Genomic DNA, 19,062 nt, shown 5'->3' on the forward strand with positions numbered 1-19,062 from the left:
TAATGGCTTCTCCAAAGTGAAAAGGCATCACCACCTTCAGTCGGAGGGCTGCTCAAATCCAACACCAGTTCGTACAGGGAAAAAAAAAGCAGTATAAGGTGGCTGAATCGGAAGGGCCTGAAGCTCACTCATGTTGTACTGATGTTATTGCAATGACAAATAACTTTCTCAAGGTGAGGAGGCACTTTGGACAACTGTGCATTGGCTCTAAAGTGGTACACATGGTAAAGTGATGACCAAAATCAAGCCTCACTGTCTTCACAATGGGTTTTTGTCTGAGACAAGGCTGCAAACCGTTAAAAACAAATCAGTGTGTTATATAATCACGGATCACTAGTTAAGCAACTTTGGAAAGTCCGAAGGATTAGATAAATAACCTTTAACAGTGCCCAAAGCAAGTCGTTGGTGGGCCAAAAACAACAAACGAGTGCATTCAACAGTCTGACCTGGCTTGGTGCAGATTCATCGGTCGGGTGCCACAAATTTATCCCAGCATATGACGATTTCCTGAACGGACGCCTGGATTACATTAAAAACTTCAGAAGGAAGGTCAAAGGAGATGAAATGCCACCACTCAATCTACACATATAGAGATGCAGATTGATAGGGTCTGGGTGCAATATCCTTCTCTGCAACAGTGGATTCTCTTGAAGCAGAAGCCTGATCAGAGGACAACTGCTCAGGCCCAAAGGTTCTATGTACCACACACTCCTGACCTAATCTACAGTCATTTTGTTGATTTGGTGTAGGAAACAAGACTTATTTGCAGAAGTCCCATCTGCTTTTTGCCCACTTTAGAAATACCAGATGCTAGTTTTTCAACTATGATCGTGCACAGAGGCCTGCTAATCAGACCTTAGTGCCAGTGCTCTTTCCCTTTAAAACAAAACATGTCCAACTGTTTCACAATTGGCACAGGACTTAAAGCACCACTGTAAGTCCCTAGTAACCTGGCACCTAGGGCATGGGAGCTAAAGGGGGTCCTTAAGGGCTGCAGCATATCATGCCACCAAGAAATGGGGTCTCTAGTTGGGAGTGGTTTCTAACCTCTCCAAGTGGGAACCCTCACTAGTCAGGGTAAGGGAATCACCAGCTAAGAAAACCCCTGCTTACCCCCCCCTCCCCCCCCCCCTTGGTAGCTTGGCTCAGGCAGTCAGGCTGATCTCAGAAACAGTGTGTAAAGTATTTGTACTCACATACAGAAACAGTGAAAACATCACAAAAGTACTCCAAATCAGTTTAGAAAAATAGACAATGTTAATCAGAGTAAAACAAGGCCAAAACGACAAAAAATAAAAATACACAATTAAAGATATGAATTTTCAAAGATCAACCCCTTCGCTGCCAAGCCCGCCCCCCCCCCCGTGCCACGCCTTTTTTGGCTATTTGAGGGCAGTTTGCGCTTAGGTCCTCATAACTTTGTCCCCATAAGCTACTCGCGCTAAATTTGTCCCCCTCCCCCCACCCCCAACATCCCAGGGATTCTAGAGGTACCCAAAGTTTGAAGGTTGCCCTGGAGGAGACCATGAAATTAGCCTAAACACAGTGAACATTTCAGTTTAAAAGGGGGGGGGGGGGGGGGGGGGGGGGGGGGGGTTGGGCTGCAGCAGGCGGCTTGTGTTTTTTTCCCCTGAAAATGGAATCAGAAGTTTTCCGGTGCTAAAATCACCATCATCCCAGCTTTCAGGAACAGGAAGACTTAAATCTGAAAAACACATTTTGCATCACAATTATGGCATTTTACTGGGACATACACCACTTTAAATATTTTTGTGCTTCCAGCCTCCTTTCAGTTAGTGACTGAAATGGGTGTGAAACCAATGCTGGATCCCAGACAGCTAAACATTTCTGAAAAGTAGTCTACATTCTGAATTCAGAAACGGGTCATTATGTAGATCCTACAAGGTTTTCCTACAGAAAATAACAGGTGAAATAAAAATGAAAAATTGAGGTTAAAAAAACCAGCAATTTCTCTCCACGTTTTACTCTAACTTTTCCCTGGGATGGAATGGTTTCTTACCTGTAACTCCAGTTCTCTCGTAGGGGTATTTCCATGATAGTCATAAGCACTGAATAGTTCCGCGCGCCTGCGGGGACCCCGGAGCACTGTTGTGTAGTATATTCTTAAGTGCAATCATCAGCTCCTTGACAAAAAAGGTCTGTGAAAAACACTTAAGAATAACAATGTGCAGCCTATGTGAACAACTACACAGACCAAATTGTTAGAAGAAAAAACAGTTGCAGTGTAAATTCACGTTTAAACCTCTGTTTATTCTATAAATACATTCTCATATTTTATTTACACCTCTCATGAGAATAAAACAATGTAGGGCAGTGTAGCCCATAGGCTGCCATTATACAGAATGAAAATAGAGCTGTGCCTTTAAGAAAGTAAAGTCTTCCTGTTTCCCATCATGCACAGCAAAAGGCAGTTGCCTCAGTTCTTTTTTGGAGGCTATTAACCTGACATGAAGAAAAACAAAACATTTGTTGGAGTACCAACCTCCATAATATTCATGTTCTATGTCAACTCCACCGGGGAGGAGGGAGGGTTGCTTATGACTATCATGGAAATACCCCTACGAGAGAACTGGAGTTACAGGTAAGAAACCATTCCTTCTCTCGTAGGGGATTTCCATGTATAGTCATAAGCACTGAATAGAGTAGCAAGCCCATCCCCATAACCGCGGTGGAGTAGATATAAGAATACTGAGAAAAACATGAATCATGCAAACAAATTCTTGAGCAAAGCCTGCCCAACCTGAGCATCTGCCCTAGCGTCTGTATCAAGGCAGTAATGCTTAGTAAAGGTATGGACCGACCTCCAAGTGGCAGCCTTGCATATTTCTGCCAAAGGGACATTTCTCATCAAGGCTACAGTAGCTGCTTTCCCTCTGGTAGAGTGGGCTTTTGGCCAAGGGATTTGTTTGCTAACTGATAACATAACATTATACATGAAACAATCCACCTGGATAACGATTGTTTAGATGTGCCCAAACCTGTTCTGATTGGGCCATAGTTAATAAAAAGCTGTTGTGATTTTCGAAAGCTTTTTGTCCTGTCCAGGTAAAATTTCAAGACTCTCTTTACATCCAGAGAGTGCAGAGTTCTCTCAGCAGGGGTAGCTGGATTCTGAAAGAAAGTCGGTAATGAAATTGTTTGGTTCACATGGAAGTCGGAGACTACCTTAGGTAAAAATTTTGGATGAGTTCTCATTACCACTTTCGCAGAATGAAAAACCGTGTAGGGTTCCTGAGCGCAAAGGGCCTGGATTTCGCTGACCCTACGCGCTGAAGTGATTGCCACCAGAAAAGCAGCTTTCCATGTGAGATGCTGCAGCGATGCCTTATGTATCGGCTCGAATGGCGGCAGCATCAGACGTGATAAGACAACGTTCAGTTCCCATGGAGGAGAAGGCTTTCTAATGGGAGGAAAAACCTTCTTTAAACCTTCTAGGAAATCCTTAATAATCGGAATCCGAAAAAAGGAAGTTTGTGAAGGACTCTTTCTGTATGCCGTTATCGCCGCCAAGTGAACTTTTATTGACGACAGTTGTAAGCCCGATTTTGCCAAACTTAACAAATATGGCAGGATAGATTGTTCCCCACAGGAAACCGGGTCAATGTTGTTGTGTAAACACCAAATGCAGAATCTCTTCCACTTGCTTGCATAGGCTGATCGTGTGGAAGGGCGCTTTGCTTCCTTCAGAATTTCCATACAGTCCTGAGGTAGGTTCAAGTGTCCATATTGCACTAGCTCAGGAGCCATGCTGCCAAACTCAACGATGAGGGGTTGGGATGAGATATCTGCCCTCTGAACTTCGTGAGAAGGTCCGGACGATATGGTAGCCTGATGTGTGGTTTGAGTGACCGGTGAAGAAGGTCTGGGAACCACCACTGACGTGGCCACTCCGGAGCAATTAGGATCATTTTGGTCTGAACATTGGACAGCTTCTGGAGGACCGCCGGAATCAGGGGAAGCGGTGGAAAGGCGTAAAGAAATGCTCCTGACCAGCTTATCCACAGGGCATTCCCCAGTGTCCGTGGATGGTAATATCTGGAGGCGAAGTTTTGGCATTTTTTGTTTTCTGGGGTTGCGAATAGGTCTGTAGAGGGGGTACCCCAGAGTGCGAAAATGGAATGAACGACGTCGTCGTGTAGTACCCATTCGTGGTTCTCGTCCATTACCCGACTGAGGGCATCCGCTTGAACATTCTGGATGCCGGGCAGGTGAGTTGCCACTAGTGACAGGTTCCTGGCTAGAAGCCAATGCCAGATTGTCTGAGCCTCTCTGGATAAAATTCTGGACCTGGTGCCTCCTTGTTTGTTCACGTAGTACATAGTGGCCACGTTGTCTGTCTGGAGAAGGAGAGTTTCCGTTCTCAGAGAGGGAAGGAAGGCTTTGAGCGCAAGGTGGACTGCGCGAAGTTCCAGCAGGTTGATGTGATAGAGACTCTCGCTCTGTGACCACTCGCCTTGGACTCGAAGATGTTCCATGTGCGCCCCCCATCCGATCAGTGACGCATCTGTTACGGTGGTTTGAGATGGAGGCCGTTGTTGGAACGGAATCCCCACCAAGAGATTGCTGGGTAAACACCACCACTTGAGGGATTGTAGGGTTTGAGGAGAAAGAAGGACTTTGTTCTCCCAATCGTCCCTCAGTTGACACCACTGATCCTCCAGATTTTCCTGCAATGGTCTCATATGGAGGCGAGCATTGGGAACCAGATGGATACAAGACGCCATCGAGCCCAGTAGAGAAGCTATTATTCTTGCAGTGGCTTGAGGTCTTTCCTGCAGTTGTTTGCACTTCTGGAGAATCGATAACCGTCGTTCCTCCGAAGGAAACACCTTTCCTAGCCTGGTATCTACAATGGCCCCTAAGTAATGCAACCTCTGAACAGGTGTTGCTGTAGATTTCAGGAGATTGACTTGAAGACCAAGTTTTTGCAGCAGTTGTAGAGTCCATTCGAAATGTTGCTGTGTCTCGAGACAACTGGAGGCCTTTATGAGCCAATCGTCTAGATAGGGGTAGACGAATATTCGCTGTTTCCTCAAGTGGGCGGCTACTACCGCCATGCATTTGGAAAAAGTTCTTGGCGCTGATTTTAGGCCGAAAGGTAGAACTGCAAATTGGTAATGGCGTTTTCCGACGGTGAACCTTAGGAATTTTCGATGTTTCTTGGTTACTGGGATATGAAAGTAAGCGTCGCAAAGATCTATCGCACATAGCCAGTCGCCCTGGCGTAGATGTGGATAAATTTGGTGTAAGGCTAACATCCTGAATTTTTCTTTGCGAATCCATTTGTTTGCTGTCCTCAGATCTAAGATGGGACGAAACTCTTGTTTGTCTTTTTTCGGTACAAGGAAATATCTCGAATAAATCCCCTTCCCTTGTTGGCTGATGGGAACGGGTTCTATGGCTCTTTTTTGCAATAGGATATTGACCTCTAACTGTAGAGCTTCGAGATGGCGGTTGGCTGTTTTGGGTGGAACAGATGGTGGAGAACTGGTGAATCTGAGAGCGTAACAATGTCTCACAATATTCAATACCCAGGCGTCTGTTGTGATGCGTAGCCACTCGTCCAGATGATTTGAGATACTTCCCCCTACCGGAGTGGATAACGGAGGAGGGGGAAGCAAAGATTCAGGGCTTAGACGTGGGAGCCTGTCGAGTTGCCTGAGTTTGAGGTGTTGAACGACCCCTTGTCGACCTTCGCTGAGTAGAGAAACCCCTTTGATACTGCTGTTGTTGCTGCTGCTGGGGGCGCGAAGACATCCAGTGTGGCGACTGATACCGGTGGGTGAAAAGTCGTCGTTGATATGGCCGGAAAACCTTTCTTTGTTCTTTCGGTCTTTCCATGCCTACCGCTTTCAAGGTATCTAGTTCAGCTTTCATTCTAGCCATCTCGTCATCGGCATGAGAACCGAACAAGGTGGAGCCCGAGAAAGGCAGGTTTTGTATTCTCTGCTGCGCTTCAGGTTTGAGTGATGTAAGTCTCAACCATGCATGCCTTCTGAGCGCTATCCCGTGTGCATAATTGTGTGCGGATAGCACCGAAGAGTCAGCTGCAGCACTTATAATTTGGTTAGACACCATGGCTCCCTCGCCCACGACCTCCAGGAAATCTTCCCTTTTATCCTTAGGAAGATGTTCCGCAAACTGCATTAAAGAGTCCCAGAGGGCACGGTCGTACCGCCCTAATAACGCAGTAGCGCTGGCTGCCTTCATCGTGACGGCTGCAGTAGAGCATACTTTTCGTCCTGCAGCATCTATCTTTCTGCTCTCTTTATCTGGAGGCGAAGAAGAAGATGGTGAGGTTGAATGCAGTTTCTTTGCCGCTACTATGACCACCGAATCAGGAACTGGGTCCGACCTCAAGAATAGAGGATCTTGTTCTGGTGGACGATATTTTTTAATAAGTCTGGAAGGAGCAGACTTTGTTGCGGCCGGTGCAAGGAAAATATCCATTGCTGGTTCAAGGAGACCTGGAACCAGGGGAAGCAAAGGTCTGGAAGATGTCCTGTGATGCAAGGTCTCGAAGATCACTGACTTCGATGGGGCAGGTACCGCCAGCGGGATGTTCAGCTTGGTTGCCCCTCGTACTAAGACCTCCTGGAACGTATTCACATCATCTATGGGGGACACTCTCGGGGACGGTGAGTCCGATAGGGTTGGAGAGTAGTCCCGTGTGGACGAAGAAGAACGCCTGTGATGTGAATGCTGAGATCTCTGTGAGTCATGACGGTGCCGAGAGGAAGAAGAGCGTCTAGAGGAATGTCCCGAACGTCTTACAGACCGCGTTGGAGTCCTCAAAACAGACTCTGAAGGCAGAGCCGGAAGAGGCGCCGTAGGTGTTACCGGCGTCTGTGGCAATGGTGATTGTCGAGGAGAGAGTTGTGGAGACGCTGGAAGGAGGATGAGTGAAGCCGAGGATTCTGAGGTTGTATAAACCCTCCTAGGTCTTTTTGATTGTCTCGACGTCGACACACTCCTCGACGTCGAAGTACGGTGACGGCGAGTGCCCTTCGCCGTCGATTCTTCTCGCCGTTGAGAATCTCTCGACGACGACCCTCGACGTCGCCGTGATGACGGTGAACGTCTACGACGTCGATCACCCCTCGACGTTGATCGATCTCGCCGTTTCGACGGCGAACCGGATTCAGATCCCCTCGACGTGGAACGTCCTCGCCGTGTCGACGGTGACCCAGATCTCGATGGCGAAAGTCCACGCCGTCTCGACGGCGAAATCGTCGTCGACGGCGAGCGATGTCTCTTTCTCGCCGGCGAACCACTCCTCGACGGCGAGCATGTTGGCGCCGTTCCTTGCCTCGACGTCGACGCCCTCGACGTCGTCGGAGACCTGTGCCGTTTTTGAGCCGGTCTGGTCGGAGTTATAGAGGAACCAGTGTGAGCCCTGGTAGAAGACTGACCTTCTCCTCGCTCTGTGGTAGAATGACCACTTTTCCTCCTGTCCTCTTTTGCCTGGAGTCGGATCTTCTCCCTGTCACGAAGGGTCCTTCTGGAGAAGGTTTTGCAGATGTCACACGACTCCGGTTTGTGGCTGGATGGAAGGCAAATTATGCAGACCCGATGTGGATCTGTTTTGGCCTTTTTTCTGCCACAAGAAGGACATTTGTCAAACAGTGAAGGCATTTCTGAAGTAGAAAAACCTCAAAATTCTGTCAGAATCTAACAGAAAAAAGCAGAAAATTATCACTCAATGTTAAAAACGTCGAGTGAAAATGAAATTCAAAAGATTTTAAATGAATTTCTGTCACAAAAGGATTTTGTGAGGTAGAGCTCAATGCTTCAGGGTCCTGTCAGAAAGGAGCCGGAAAAAAGAACCGAGGCAACTGCCTTTTGCTGTGCATGATGGGGAAACAGGAAGACTTTACTTTCTTAAAGGCACAGCTCTATTTTCATTCTGTATAATGGCAGCCTATGGGCTACACTTCCCTACATTGTTTTATTCTCATGAGAGGTGTAAATAAAATATGAGAATGTATTTATTTATGTATTTATAGAATAAATAGAGGTTTAAACGTGAATTTACACTACAACTGTTTTTTCTTCTAACAATTTGGTCTGTGTAGTTGTTCACATAGGCTGCACATTGTAATTCTTAAGTGTTTTTCACAGACCTTTTTTTGTCAAGGAGCTGATGATTGCACTTAAGAATATACTACACAACAGTGCTCCGGGGTCCCCGCAGGCGCGCGGTACTATTCAGTGCTTATGACTATACATGGAAATCCCCTACGAGAGAAGTTAGATTTTCAAAAGCAATATACTGTTACGTCTGCCGGGCTCTTCTGGTTCGGGGATATATAGGGCTTGTATGTTCATCAAGACCCCTAGGAACCCAGAGTTAATAAAGGAGATGCACCTTGCAATGGGTTTTCATTGTATACTGGGAATACAGCAATCCATTTGCTGAAATATAAAGAGTGAAAAATAGGTATCAAGGAAATCTTTGTATTAGCAAAATGGGCACTTAAAGTGTTGAGAAGCAGTGGTTATTTGCACATCTCTAAATTCCGGGGTGCCCATACAAGCATGTGAATTACAGGGCATTTCTCAAATAGATGTTTACACACTGTATAACATTTGGAAGGAACAAATATACAGAAAGACAAGGGGCAATAACACTTGTTCTTCTATTTTGTGTTCCCCCAAGTCTCCCAATAAAAATGGTACCTCACTTGCGTGGGTAGGCCTAATGCCCGCGACAGGAAACGCAACATGGACACATCACATTTTTACATTACAACCGGACGTATTTTTGGGAAAGAGCCTAGCTGTTGATTTTGGCCTCTAGCTCAGCTAGCACCTAGGGAAACCTACCAAACCTGTGCATTTCTTAACTAGACACCTAGGGGATTCCAGGATGGGGTGACTTGTGGGGCTCTCACTAGGTTCTGTTACCCAGAATCCTTTAAAAACCTCAATTTTAGGCAACAAAAAAACAAACTTTTACCTCACATTTCAGTGATAGAAAATGTGGGAATCTGAGGAGCCACAAATTTCCTTCCACCCAGTACTCAAAGCCTCCCGATTAAAATGGTACCTCAGTTGTGTGGGTAGGCCTACTGCCTGCGAAAGGAAACGCCCCAAAACACAACGTGGACACATCACATTTTTACAAAGAAAACTGACCTGTTTTTTGCAAAGTGCCTAGTTGTGGATTTTGGCCTCTAGCTAAGCCTGCACGTAGGAAAACCTACCAAACATGTGAAGTGTTTTTAAAACTAGACATCTAGGGGAACCCAGGATGGGGTGACTTGTGGCGCACTCACCAGGTTCTGTTACCCAGAATCCTTTGCAAACCTAAAAACTTGCCAAAAACACTTTCCTCAAATAAAGTTTAGGAATCCGAGGGGAGCCACAAACTTCCCTCTACCCAGCATTCCCCCAAGTCTCCCGAAAAAATATGGTACCACACTTGTATGGGTAGGCCCAGAGCCTGCACAGGAAATGCACCCAAAACACAATGTGGACACATCAAAATTATCAAATACAAACTACCTTTTTTGCAAAATGGGGTGGGGGGGAGGAGGTGAAGTGAGGAGAAGAGGGCAACCTGCGTTTTTGGTCCTAGGCTCAGCAGCCATATAGGGACGTTCCAAACGTTTCTGAACATTAGACACCTGAGGGAGTCCAAGGAGGTGTGACTTGCGTGAATCCCCTAGTGTTTTCTCACCCAGAATTCTCAGTAAACCTCAAATTTAGCTTTAAAAAGTAAGAAAACAAATCAAAGTTCTCACATTTCTGTGTGGGATCACTGCACCAGCACAAATTTCCTACCACCAAACGTTCCCCTTGGTCGCCCCGTAAAAATGATACATCACTTGTGTAGGTGGGCCAAGCAAGTGCCTGTGACAGGGAAGAGCCAAAAACATGTCGAAAATGAGGGTAAACCAAAACTGGTCCAAAAGGGCAGTTTGGAGGAAAAAAACATTTTTAGGCTAACAAGTGGGGCAGAATTTTTATCGGTATAGATGCGACAATGCTCGGTGGTAAGAATTTTGTGGATTCCTGCAGATTACGGAAGGTTCCATCACAAAAATGAGGGAAAATGTGTGATTTCAAGCAAAGTTGGAGGTTTGCAGGGCACTGTGGGTAAGAAAATGGTGCTGGTGCATCTGAAGCACACTACCCTGGACTCACCCAGAGGTTTAGTTTTCAGATGTGTCTAGGTCTCGTAGATGTTTCTAGATGGCAGCGTCCCAAAGTCCAAAAAGTGCAGCCCTCACCTTTCCAAGTAGGACGATTTTGAGAGTTAGGCAAGCTCTCATGGCCCAACTGTAAAACCAAAACCCAAAATAATCAAATGTCCTCCTGCTTGCCGTGGGATAAGTGGTATTAATGTGTGGGGGGAGAGCTGAACGGCTGTTACCCCCTTCAGTTGGGATGGAGGCATAACCATGCCCATACTGGTTGGTAGCCACCGCCCCACTTTTTTTGTTTTGCTTATTCCCGGTCATCTAGTAGGCTTTCTCACCACCCCCGCCCACCCCGGAATGGATCGGGGGTAACTGCCCCATCTGGCCACCAGTGAGCACAAGAACTTTCTCTGCATTTATTTGGAGTTGGGGGGGGGGGGGGGGGGGTTTAAAATGGCCTAAAATAAATGTGCCCCCTAGAGAGCGACTCTTGCCTAAGGGGTCTCTCCCGTTATCAATATAAACAAAAATAAAATCCCTGATGGCTTCCGTCTCCTCGCTATGCGATCATGCTGCAGGAATGCTCAGAGAGACATGAAAAGGAAAGGAGGGGAGGAGGGAGCGGGGCAATCAAGATCCCAGCAACTGGATCTGACACCACTTGGCAAGTCAGGACTCTCAGCAAGAGAGCCCAGGCACTACCCGGTGAAGTTTTTGATGTCCCTGAGACTTTTTAACGGGAGGCAAGCTCAGTCAAAGCCATTGGAGAACCTTAGGAAGCAGAATGTAGAAAGCAAAGTCCAGTTTTTTCACTCCCAGGACAAAGTAGCAGGTCAGCACAACAAAGCAACAAGCAGAGTGGTAGTCCCTCCTACAGCATCTATCTCTTACTGGTAGTATTTCCCTCAGTCCAGAAGGATTTTAACTATGTGGTGTCAGAGGTCCAGTACTTATACCTATTTCTGTCTTTGAAGAATGCAAACATCAAAGAGAAGCCTTTGTAGTGCCCAAGACTGCCTTTTCCTGACCTGGCCCCAAACTTACTCCAGGGGGTTGGAAAGTGGTTTGTGCAAGGATAGGCACAGCCCTATTCAGGTTCAAGTGTCAGCTCCTCCCACCTCTAGCTCAGAAAGACCCATCAGCAGGGCGATGGGCTATTAGGATATGCAGGACACACCTCAGCTTCCTTTGTGTGACTGCCAAGAGTGAATTCACAAACAGCCCAACTCTCTTCCTGACTCAGATGCATATTCCACAGCCAGGCAGAGGCACAGAATGGTTAAGGAAGAAAATGCCCACTTTCTAAAAGTGGCATTTTCAAACTTACAATTTAAAAAACACCTTCACCAAAATATGTATTTTTAAATTCTGAGTTTAAAGACCCCAAACTCCATATCTCCATCTGCTCCCAATGGGAAATTACAACTGAAAGATATTTGAAGACAACCCCCATACTATGCGGGAGAGATAGGCCTTACAACAGTGAAAAACTAATTTAGTAGTATTTCACTCTCAGGGCAGGTAAAACAGACTACTACAGGTCCTACCTTTTAAAAACACTGTGCCGTGCCAATGGGGCTGCCTTGGGCCTACCTTTGGGGTGACTTACATGTAGTAAAAGTAAAGGTTTGGGCCTGGCAAGTGGGTGCACTTGTCACGTCAAACTGGCAGTTCTAAACAGCACACACAGACACTGCAGTGGGAGGCCTGAGACATGTTCACAGGGTTACTCCTGTGGGTGGCACAATCAGTGCTGTAGGCCCACTAGTACAATTTGGTTTACAGACCTTGGGCACACCTGGTGCATTGTACTAGGGACTTACTAGTAAATCAAATATGCTAATCATGGAGAAACCAATCACCAATACAATTTACACAGGGAGCACTTCCACTGTAGCACTGGTAAAACACCCAGAGTCTAAAAGACAGCAAAAACTAAATTCAGCACAGAATCAAAAACAGGAGGTCAGAAGCAAAAAGACCGGGGGAACCAAGCCAAGAGCGGTCATGTCTAACTTCACCCCAGAAAATTCTTAGACATTACAAGTGTACAGGGAAAACATCTTAAGGTATGAACTGGGCACTGCTCAAAAAGTTTCCCAGTACATAATGGCTTCACTGAAACCTATTATGTTAGGTATCAAACACCTCATAATAATATTAAACCCACACCGATTTCAGGGATGGATTTATTAATACATTTACCCAGAAGGCACGTTAGAAGTATCTCCTGAAACCTACTAGTCCTCTAGCGTCTGTCACCAGACAGGTTCCTGATCCCCTGCAGGTGAGAGCATTCACTCTCAGAGGCCAGAAATAATGCCTGCCTCGAGGAAGGTGTTCACAACTTCACCAAGTAGGATGACTAGTAATTTATCATACCAAGGCCAGGGAGTTCAAAGTCACTGCTGCCTTTGATATGCAACCCCGGCATCCCCCCAGACATTCAGGATGCAACATTCTGCCATGAGGCCCATTTGGCACGAGGACAGGTGGGAAAATGGGTATGCCAGGAGGTGTGGAGTACACCTAGGCCAGACAAACCATTAAGGTGAGCTTCCTGAAGTGCCCAACTCCAGGAAAATGATGCCATCTTGGTGATGTCAGAATTTGGAACTCTGGGATAGGGTTATGCCCACTCCCCACAGGAAGTGGTCATATACAGGGGGATGAAGTGACCCCACAGGTAAATAGCCCCCTGGCTGCTATTTATTTCACATCACACCATCCCCCCCACCCCCAAAAAAAAATAATTATTTAGGTTTGTTGGACCAAAGTAGGTCACCTATGAGCCACAAAAAAGAACTGAGGAGCAGCAACTGACTTTGTGCCAACCCGGTCTGCTGTCCTTGACAATTGCTCCAAAGACGATTCGTCCTACAGCTGATTAACCTCCAAAAGCCTCGGAAGGCTGGCAGCACTTCAAGATTTTGTGTCAGAGGAAGGTCCAAGAATATCATCAAGCAGGTGCAGCACCCTATCAATAACCAGTTCTAACAAGACCAAGGTTATGGCACAAGATTGAGGTCGGTATTGATACTGTTCCTAACTTTACCATATATGGAGTTTAATGAAAAGGGAGAGCGACTAAGGGGGGTGGGGGTGTATTGTGTGTGTGTGTCACACTGTTTTGTGGGCCAGCAGTTATTTTTCCTCATTAGATTATTTACATAGAGCACGATAAGGCAAAAAACACAGCGGAAAGACTGAAGATGAGCAAGATAGAAAATGTCACAAAGGGAAACGCAGGACAGGAACCAACAAGGCAAGATATAAAGGCAGGTAGTGGAAAAGAGGCATAAGGTGGATTTAAAATGTTCCCATTCACCCCAAGCACACAACATTTCTGAGATTCATGGTAGCCGGCCACCACTGAGTTCAGAGTGCTACCCTTCAGGCTGAAATCTGCCCCCTGGATTTTCACAAAGTGCTTAACCCCAGTTGCTGCATATCTGAGACGTCTCAAGCACCAGGTATTCCCATATCTGGACGATTGGTTACAAAATGCTCCGAATATTTCTGCTCTACGTCACTCCCTCAAGACCACGTTACATCTTCCAACAACTAGGTCTCACTCTCAACAGAGTGAAGTCACAGCTCCAGCCTACCAGAAGGATAGTGTTATGTGTTATATTGGACATGACTCTTACAAAAGGCTTTCCTGCAGAAGAATGCCAACTCAAGCTTTTGACCTTGGCAAAATTAGTTTGAACAAAAAAAGTCTTTCAGTTTGGAGGTTCAAATCATTACTGGGGATGATGTCCTCCTGTATCAACCTAGTTCCACGCTGTTTTCTTCGAATGCGCCCTCTACAGGAAGAGCTCGACAAACCGAGGAAGCAGGCAAAAGGGTCCTTCGGTAACATTCACGTAACGCCAAGAATGGTCCACGCTCTCCAGTGGTGGTCAACGCCTGCAAACATTTTGGTTGGTCTGGAGTCCCTGAATCAAATCCCTCCGTTCACAGTCACGACGGATGCTTCGATGGAGGGATGGGAAGCATATCTACAAGATCTGCAAGTCAGTGGCAGATGGCCCAATTCTCATGCAACGCTGCATATCAACCTCCTCAAACTCAGAGCTGTGTATCTTGCACTACAAGCTTTTCTACCGAGAATCCGAGGTTCTTCAGTGCTGGTCCAGACGGACAATACTACCACCTTGCACTACATAAACAAGCAAGGCGGAACTCTGTCTCGCTTACTCTCCACAGAAGCTTTGCTCATCTGGGCCTGGTGCATTCAGAATTCAGTGCACATACTGGGTGAACATCTTCCAGCAGTCAGAAACACCACAGCAGACTCTCTAAGCAGGCTGAGCACATCTTCACATGAGTGGGAACTGAACAAAACAACGCTGGATGCAGTCTTCCGCAGGTGGGGGACACCGAACCTGGACCTCTTTGCGACGCCTCAGAACACAAAATGCCGGTTTTATGCAAGCTGGCATCCCCAAGCCAGTGTTGTGGGGAAATGCCCTTTAGATAGCATGATCAGGGATTTATGCTTACGCCTTTCCTTCGGTCATCAGCAAGATCAAAGCAGAGCTCTGCCAGATAATTCTAATTGCTCCAGCTTGGCCACGTCAACCATGGTACACAGAGCTTCTGTTGCTATCCTCGTGTCCTCCCATCAAACTAGCACCGATTCCAGACCTGCTCACCATCAGCCAAGGCCAAGTGAGGCATCCAGATCCCAAGCATCTCAGGTTATTTGCATGGCTTCTGAGTTCAATTAATTTGGCCATCTAAACATTCTCATGGACTGTTGAACAGTCTTAGCTAAAGTTCAGGCAGATAGCACCAATAAGACATACATTAAAATGGAAGCAATTTTGTTTATGGTGTTCTGCGAATGGTGTTCATCCGCTTACATCTGCTCCAGAACAGGTTTTACCATACCTTCTCCAACTGGCAAAGTCTGGTCTCGTCCATGCTTCCATTAAGGTCCACTTAATTGCTATCTTCAGATATAAGCAACCATCCAAAGGACCCTCTCTCTGGTCTCATCAGCTGATAAAGCAGTTTACGAAGGGCTTATTCCGATCCTTTCCTTCAGCCAAACGACCTCCTCCATCTTGGCAACTGAATACAGTCCTAACTCAGTTGATGGAGCCATTCGAACCTATTCATAAACCGGACATTAAGTATCTTACCTGGAAGGTAGCGCTCCTCTTAGCGTTGACATCAGCTTGCAGAGTAAACAAAATTCAGGCCTTTACCATCCAAGAGCCTTTCTTGAGGTTTACAGACGACACAGTCATCCTACTGACAAACCTTAAGTTCATCCAAAAAGTGCCAACTGATTTCCACATGAACGAGCCTGTGGTCCTAAAGACTTTCTTTCCTCGACCCCAGACCGGGGCAGAAAGATCGCTGCATTCTTTGGATGTCAAGCAATGCCTCAAATTTTATTTGCAGCGCACATCCTCAATCAGAAGATCCAGTCAGCTGTTCGTGGTATTTAGTGCGCCCAGGAGAGGGCTTCCGGTTTTTAAACAAACCATCTCCAGATGGATTTCTAGTGCCATAGCCTTTTGCCACCAAAAAGCTGGTTGACCGCTGGACAGTAAAGTTTGTGCACATTCTACACGTGCAGTGTCCACTTCTTGTGCACTCTTCTCCGGAGTGTCCCTTCTAGGCGTCCTCCACATGGCTGCACGACAGATAACACACGCTTTCTCGAAGCACTACTGCCTGGATGCTGAATTGCGCCATGATGCCGCAGTGGGTCAAGCAGTTCTTAGATATTTGTTCAGATAAGGTGAGCTGTTTGTTTCCCTCCATCTGCTTCAGATGTAATAACATTTTCTGGTTATTATTTACTTACCTTTCTTGCGTATTTATAAATTTGTGTTTACAGCATTATTTTATTGCTATGCATGTAACTGTCTGAAATTATTTATAATGATTGACAGACAATATTTCTTGGTACAGAAAATGTGTTACTTACTGCTTGCTATTCTATTCAAGCATGTGAATCTATGAAAGTTCCAATACTGGAGTAAGAAATAAGTTACTTACCTGTAACTGTAGTTCTCCAGTATTGGACACTTTCATAGATTCACATGCGGCCCACCCGCCTCCTCTCTTTTCAGTGTGCTGGGTTCTTTCAGCACTTGTGCTGGAAAAATCTGAGGGAAGGCAGCTCCTCACAGGAGGTTCTAAAGTGGTGAGGCAATCTGATTGGCCCAAGTTTGGGTCTAGTTATTGTATTGAGGCCTACTTCATGTATTGTGTGCATACATCTTCAAGCCTGTTATGTATTCCACCGGGGACTCCCATCTCGACGACATGGAAGTATTCAAGCATGTGAATCTATGAAAGTTCCAATACTGAAGTAAAGTCACCTTTTTTATGGATTGGTTTAATCACCACCCCTTCCAACTGTACAGAAATCTTCCAGTTACCAGGATTTCCTAGAAGGTGTAAAACCTGGTCCACCATACAATATTGGTTTTTATTACCACTGCCGGCACATTATCTGGGCCAACAGCCTTTGTAAGCTTTATCCTCTCAATAGTTTCCTTGATTATTGGCCCCAAGAGTCCCATCTTTGTTTCCTTATCAATACTAAAAATAGCGGGGCTCCGTTCTGTTGGGACACCGTTATTATAGGCCTACTCTCGAAATTTTACCCACACGTCCTCTCCCCCCTGCGTCAGGGACCGCTTTTGAGAGTAACCTGCCCCACAATGTATCACCCTCTAAAATTTCCTAACATCTTTAGACTGTATGGTTATCATCACATACCAACATTTCGTATTTGATTCCTGTTTCTTTCGACCTACTAAAATTCTGAGTTCCCATTTAAACTAGGGAGCTGCCATCTCCCACCTATGTTTCTTGAGCACCTTTGTTACCTTTCCAACTTCCTAATATTACTTTTTAATAATATCCTACTTTCTTTATCAATCCCGTTATTTATTTCATGCTTCCCAGCTTTTTTATTTTGTCTAGAATTAAAGATCATAACTTCGGTTTTAAGGCATGCAACCATATTGTTCATTACATAGGGATATGAGGGAACCACCCCACAACCTAGATCACTACAAATATACTGCAAGTCCTTTAATAAGCTTAAGTGCTTTACTGAATGCCTTGTTCGTAACCTCTTCGAGCAATTCATATTCAGTGTTAAATCACTCATCTGTCTTGGGGCAATGTCCATTTTAATGATAGTTCTTGGTGGAAAAATGATCACTCCCCTCCACCTACAGGACCTCAAAGCTCATAACCAGCTCAAATGCCTATAACGGTATAAACACAATCAATTGGGCACATCAGATTGCCTTGTTTGAACATTTTTCTACCGGAGATATCTATATGCGCACAACCATTTAAATTCACTAGTCCGCTTGACAAAAAGAAATCTAATAGAGCAATATCCTTCCCGGGTGCCACGCTATATAGCATACAGACATTTATATTAAAAGCAGCTAAGCACCCCCCGACCTGGTTTATTTTCTACAGCCTCATGATGAAACCCCAAGAAACCATCCATCGGTGGGTGTTTTCTACACAGACATGTCTCCTGGAAACACAGAATATAACTCTGCCTTATAATTCCATCAATCACCTGCAGCTTCCTTGTGGTACTAAACCCATGTATGTTTCAGGAGAACAGACTAATGCTGTGCAGGGAACCCTGCCCCTAATCCACCTCACTTAAATTGTGTGCCACCTCCTCCAGACAATCATACCTATGTGGTTCAGAAGGAATCCCTGATATTCATGTTTACCCTCTAGAGGGATAGTGACTTTAATTCTACCTACTCTAGTTTCCATAACAAATATGTTACTAATAGCAGTGTACTCACAATAACAGAATCAGAACAAAAAAAATACTCAGGGCCTGTAGACTGCCAAGTCAGAGAGAGGAGGTTGTTGACTAAAACATGTGAAGCACACAGGCAGATACTGATCAAGTTGAAGACCTTAAGGAATATCAGCTGGTTGGAAGTAGAGGGTGTCCATTAGTGACATGTGGACGCAGTTATCTTGATTTGGATACTGAACAACCAATCAGGATACTAGAACAAGGTTTTTAGAAATTGTGTTAAGTCAAGCTGACAAGTAGGGAATACATACATGCCAACAAACCAGAGTCAGGCGGGAAACTCAATTTATTAGGCAAAAAATGGCTTAATTTTGACTGTCTTCCGACTGAAATTGATTCCGTGTCAATAGAAGTCAAAGAGGGAAATACATTCTCCTGATTATTTTGTGTAAACCTCCCACTTACCTCTTTCATAAATCTTGACATGTATGGGAGTATTCACTATATTCAGGCACTGAATCTCTTCGAAGTGTTGTGGTAGTGAACCAAGACATTTCACATGACGAGGGATATTGGCAGTCAGGTGGGCAGGTCCCAAGATCAACTTATCTATGTTGAGTTGTGCTTGTCGTAGTAAAGGCAGAGAGATGTGAGACCTCCAGATTACCTTTAGGAATTCCTGCATATGGAGAAGTCAGGCACAGAGAAGAAGAGGTTGCAGACTTGTTCCTCACTCCTAAAAATGAACACTCCACACCATTCACAGGACCACTATGATGATGTTCTCCTGGAATGTTTATACTGGTGATCCCTACACCATTAATGCTTCAGCCTCATAAAATACTTAAGTTAGTTTACTTCTAGTGGCTGTTACACAACTGCACGTCAAACCTATAGAACAAATTAAAATATTTCTACAAATTCAATTCCATTTAGTTCTCACCTGGCAAACATACTCCTTTTTTGAAGATAGTACTTTCTCCGGTTTCTTGCACAACACAGACATTTCCATGTGCGTTTCATCAGCACTTTCACATGGAGATTCTGACCGTTCATCCCCCAGACTATAGAAAATCTGAAACAGAGAATTTGAGTGACTTATTGCAAGAGCATTTTTCA

At 45.4% G+C, this 19,062-nt stretch overlaps 1 protein-coding gene across 1 annotated transcript in view; it reads right to left on the bottom strand.

The window, feature by feature from the left end:
- NSD2 (nuclear receptor binding SET domain protein 2) overlaps positions 1 to 19,062 on the bottom strand; it is a 504,567-nt gene that overhangs the window by 241,255 nt on the left and 244,250 nt on the right. The window contains exon 11 of the mRNA XM_069203845.1: positions 18,887 to 19,018. Within this exon, the coding sequence (XP_069059946.1) occupies positions 18,887 to 19,018 (132 nt within the window). The remainder of the gene's footprint in view (positions 1 to 18,886; positions 19,019 to 19,062) is intronic.

This window comes from Pleurodeles waltl, chromosome 1_2 (assembly GCF_031143425.1).
Source record: "Pleurodeles waltl isolate 20211129_DDA chromosome 1_2, aPleWal1.hap1.20221129, whole genome shotgun sequence".
In the NCBI taxonomy this organism is placed as follows: domain Eukaryota; kingdom Metazoa; phylum Chordata; class Amphibia; order Caudata; family Salamandridae; genus Pleurodeles; species Pleurodeles waltl.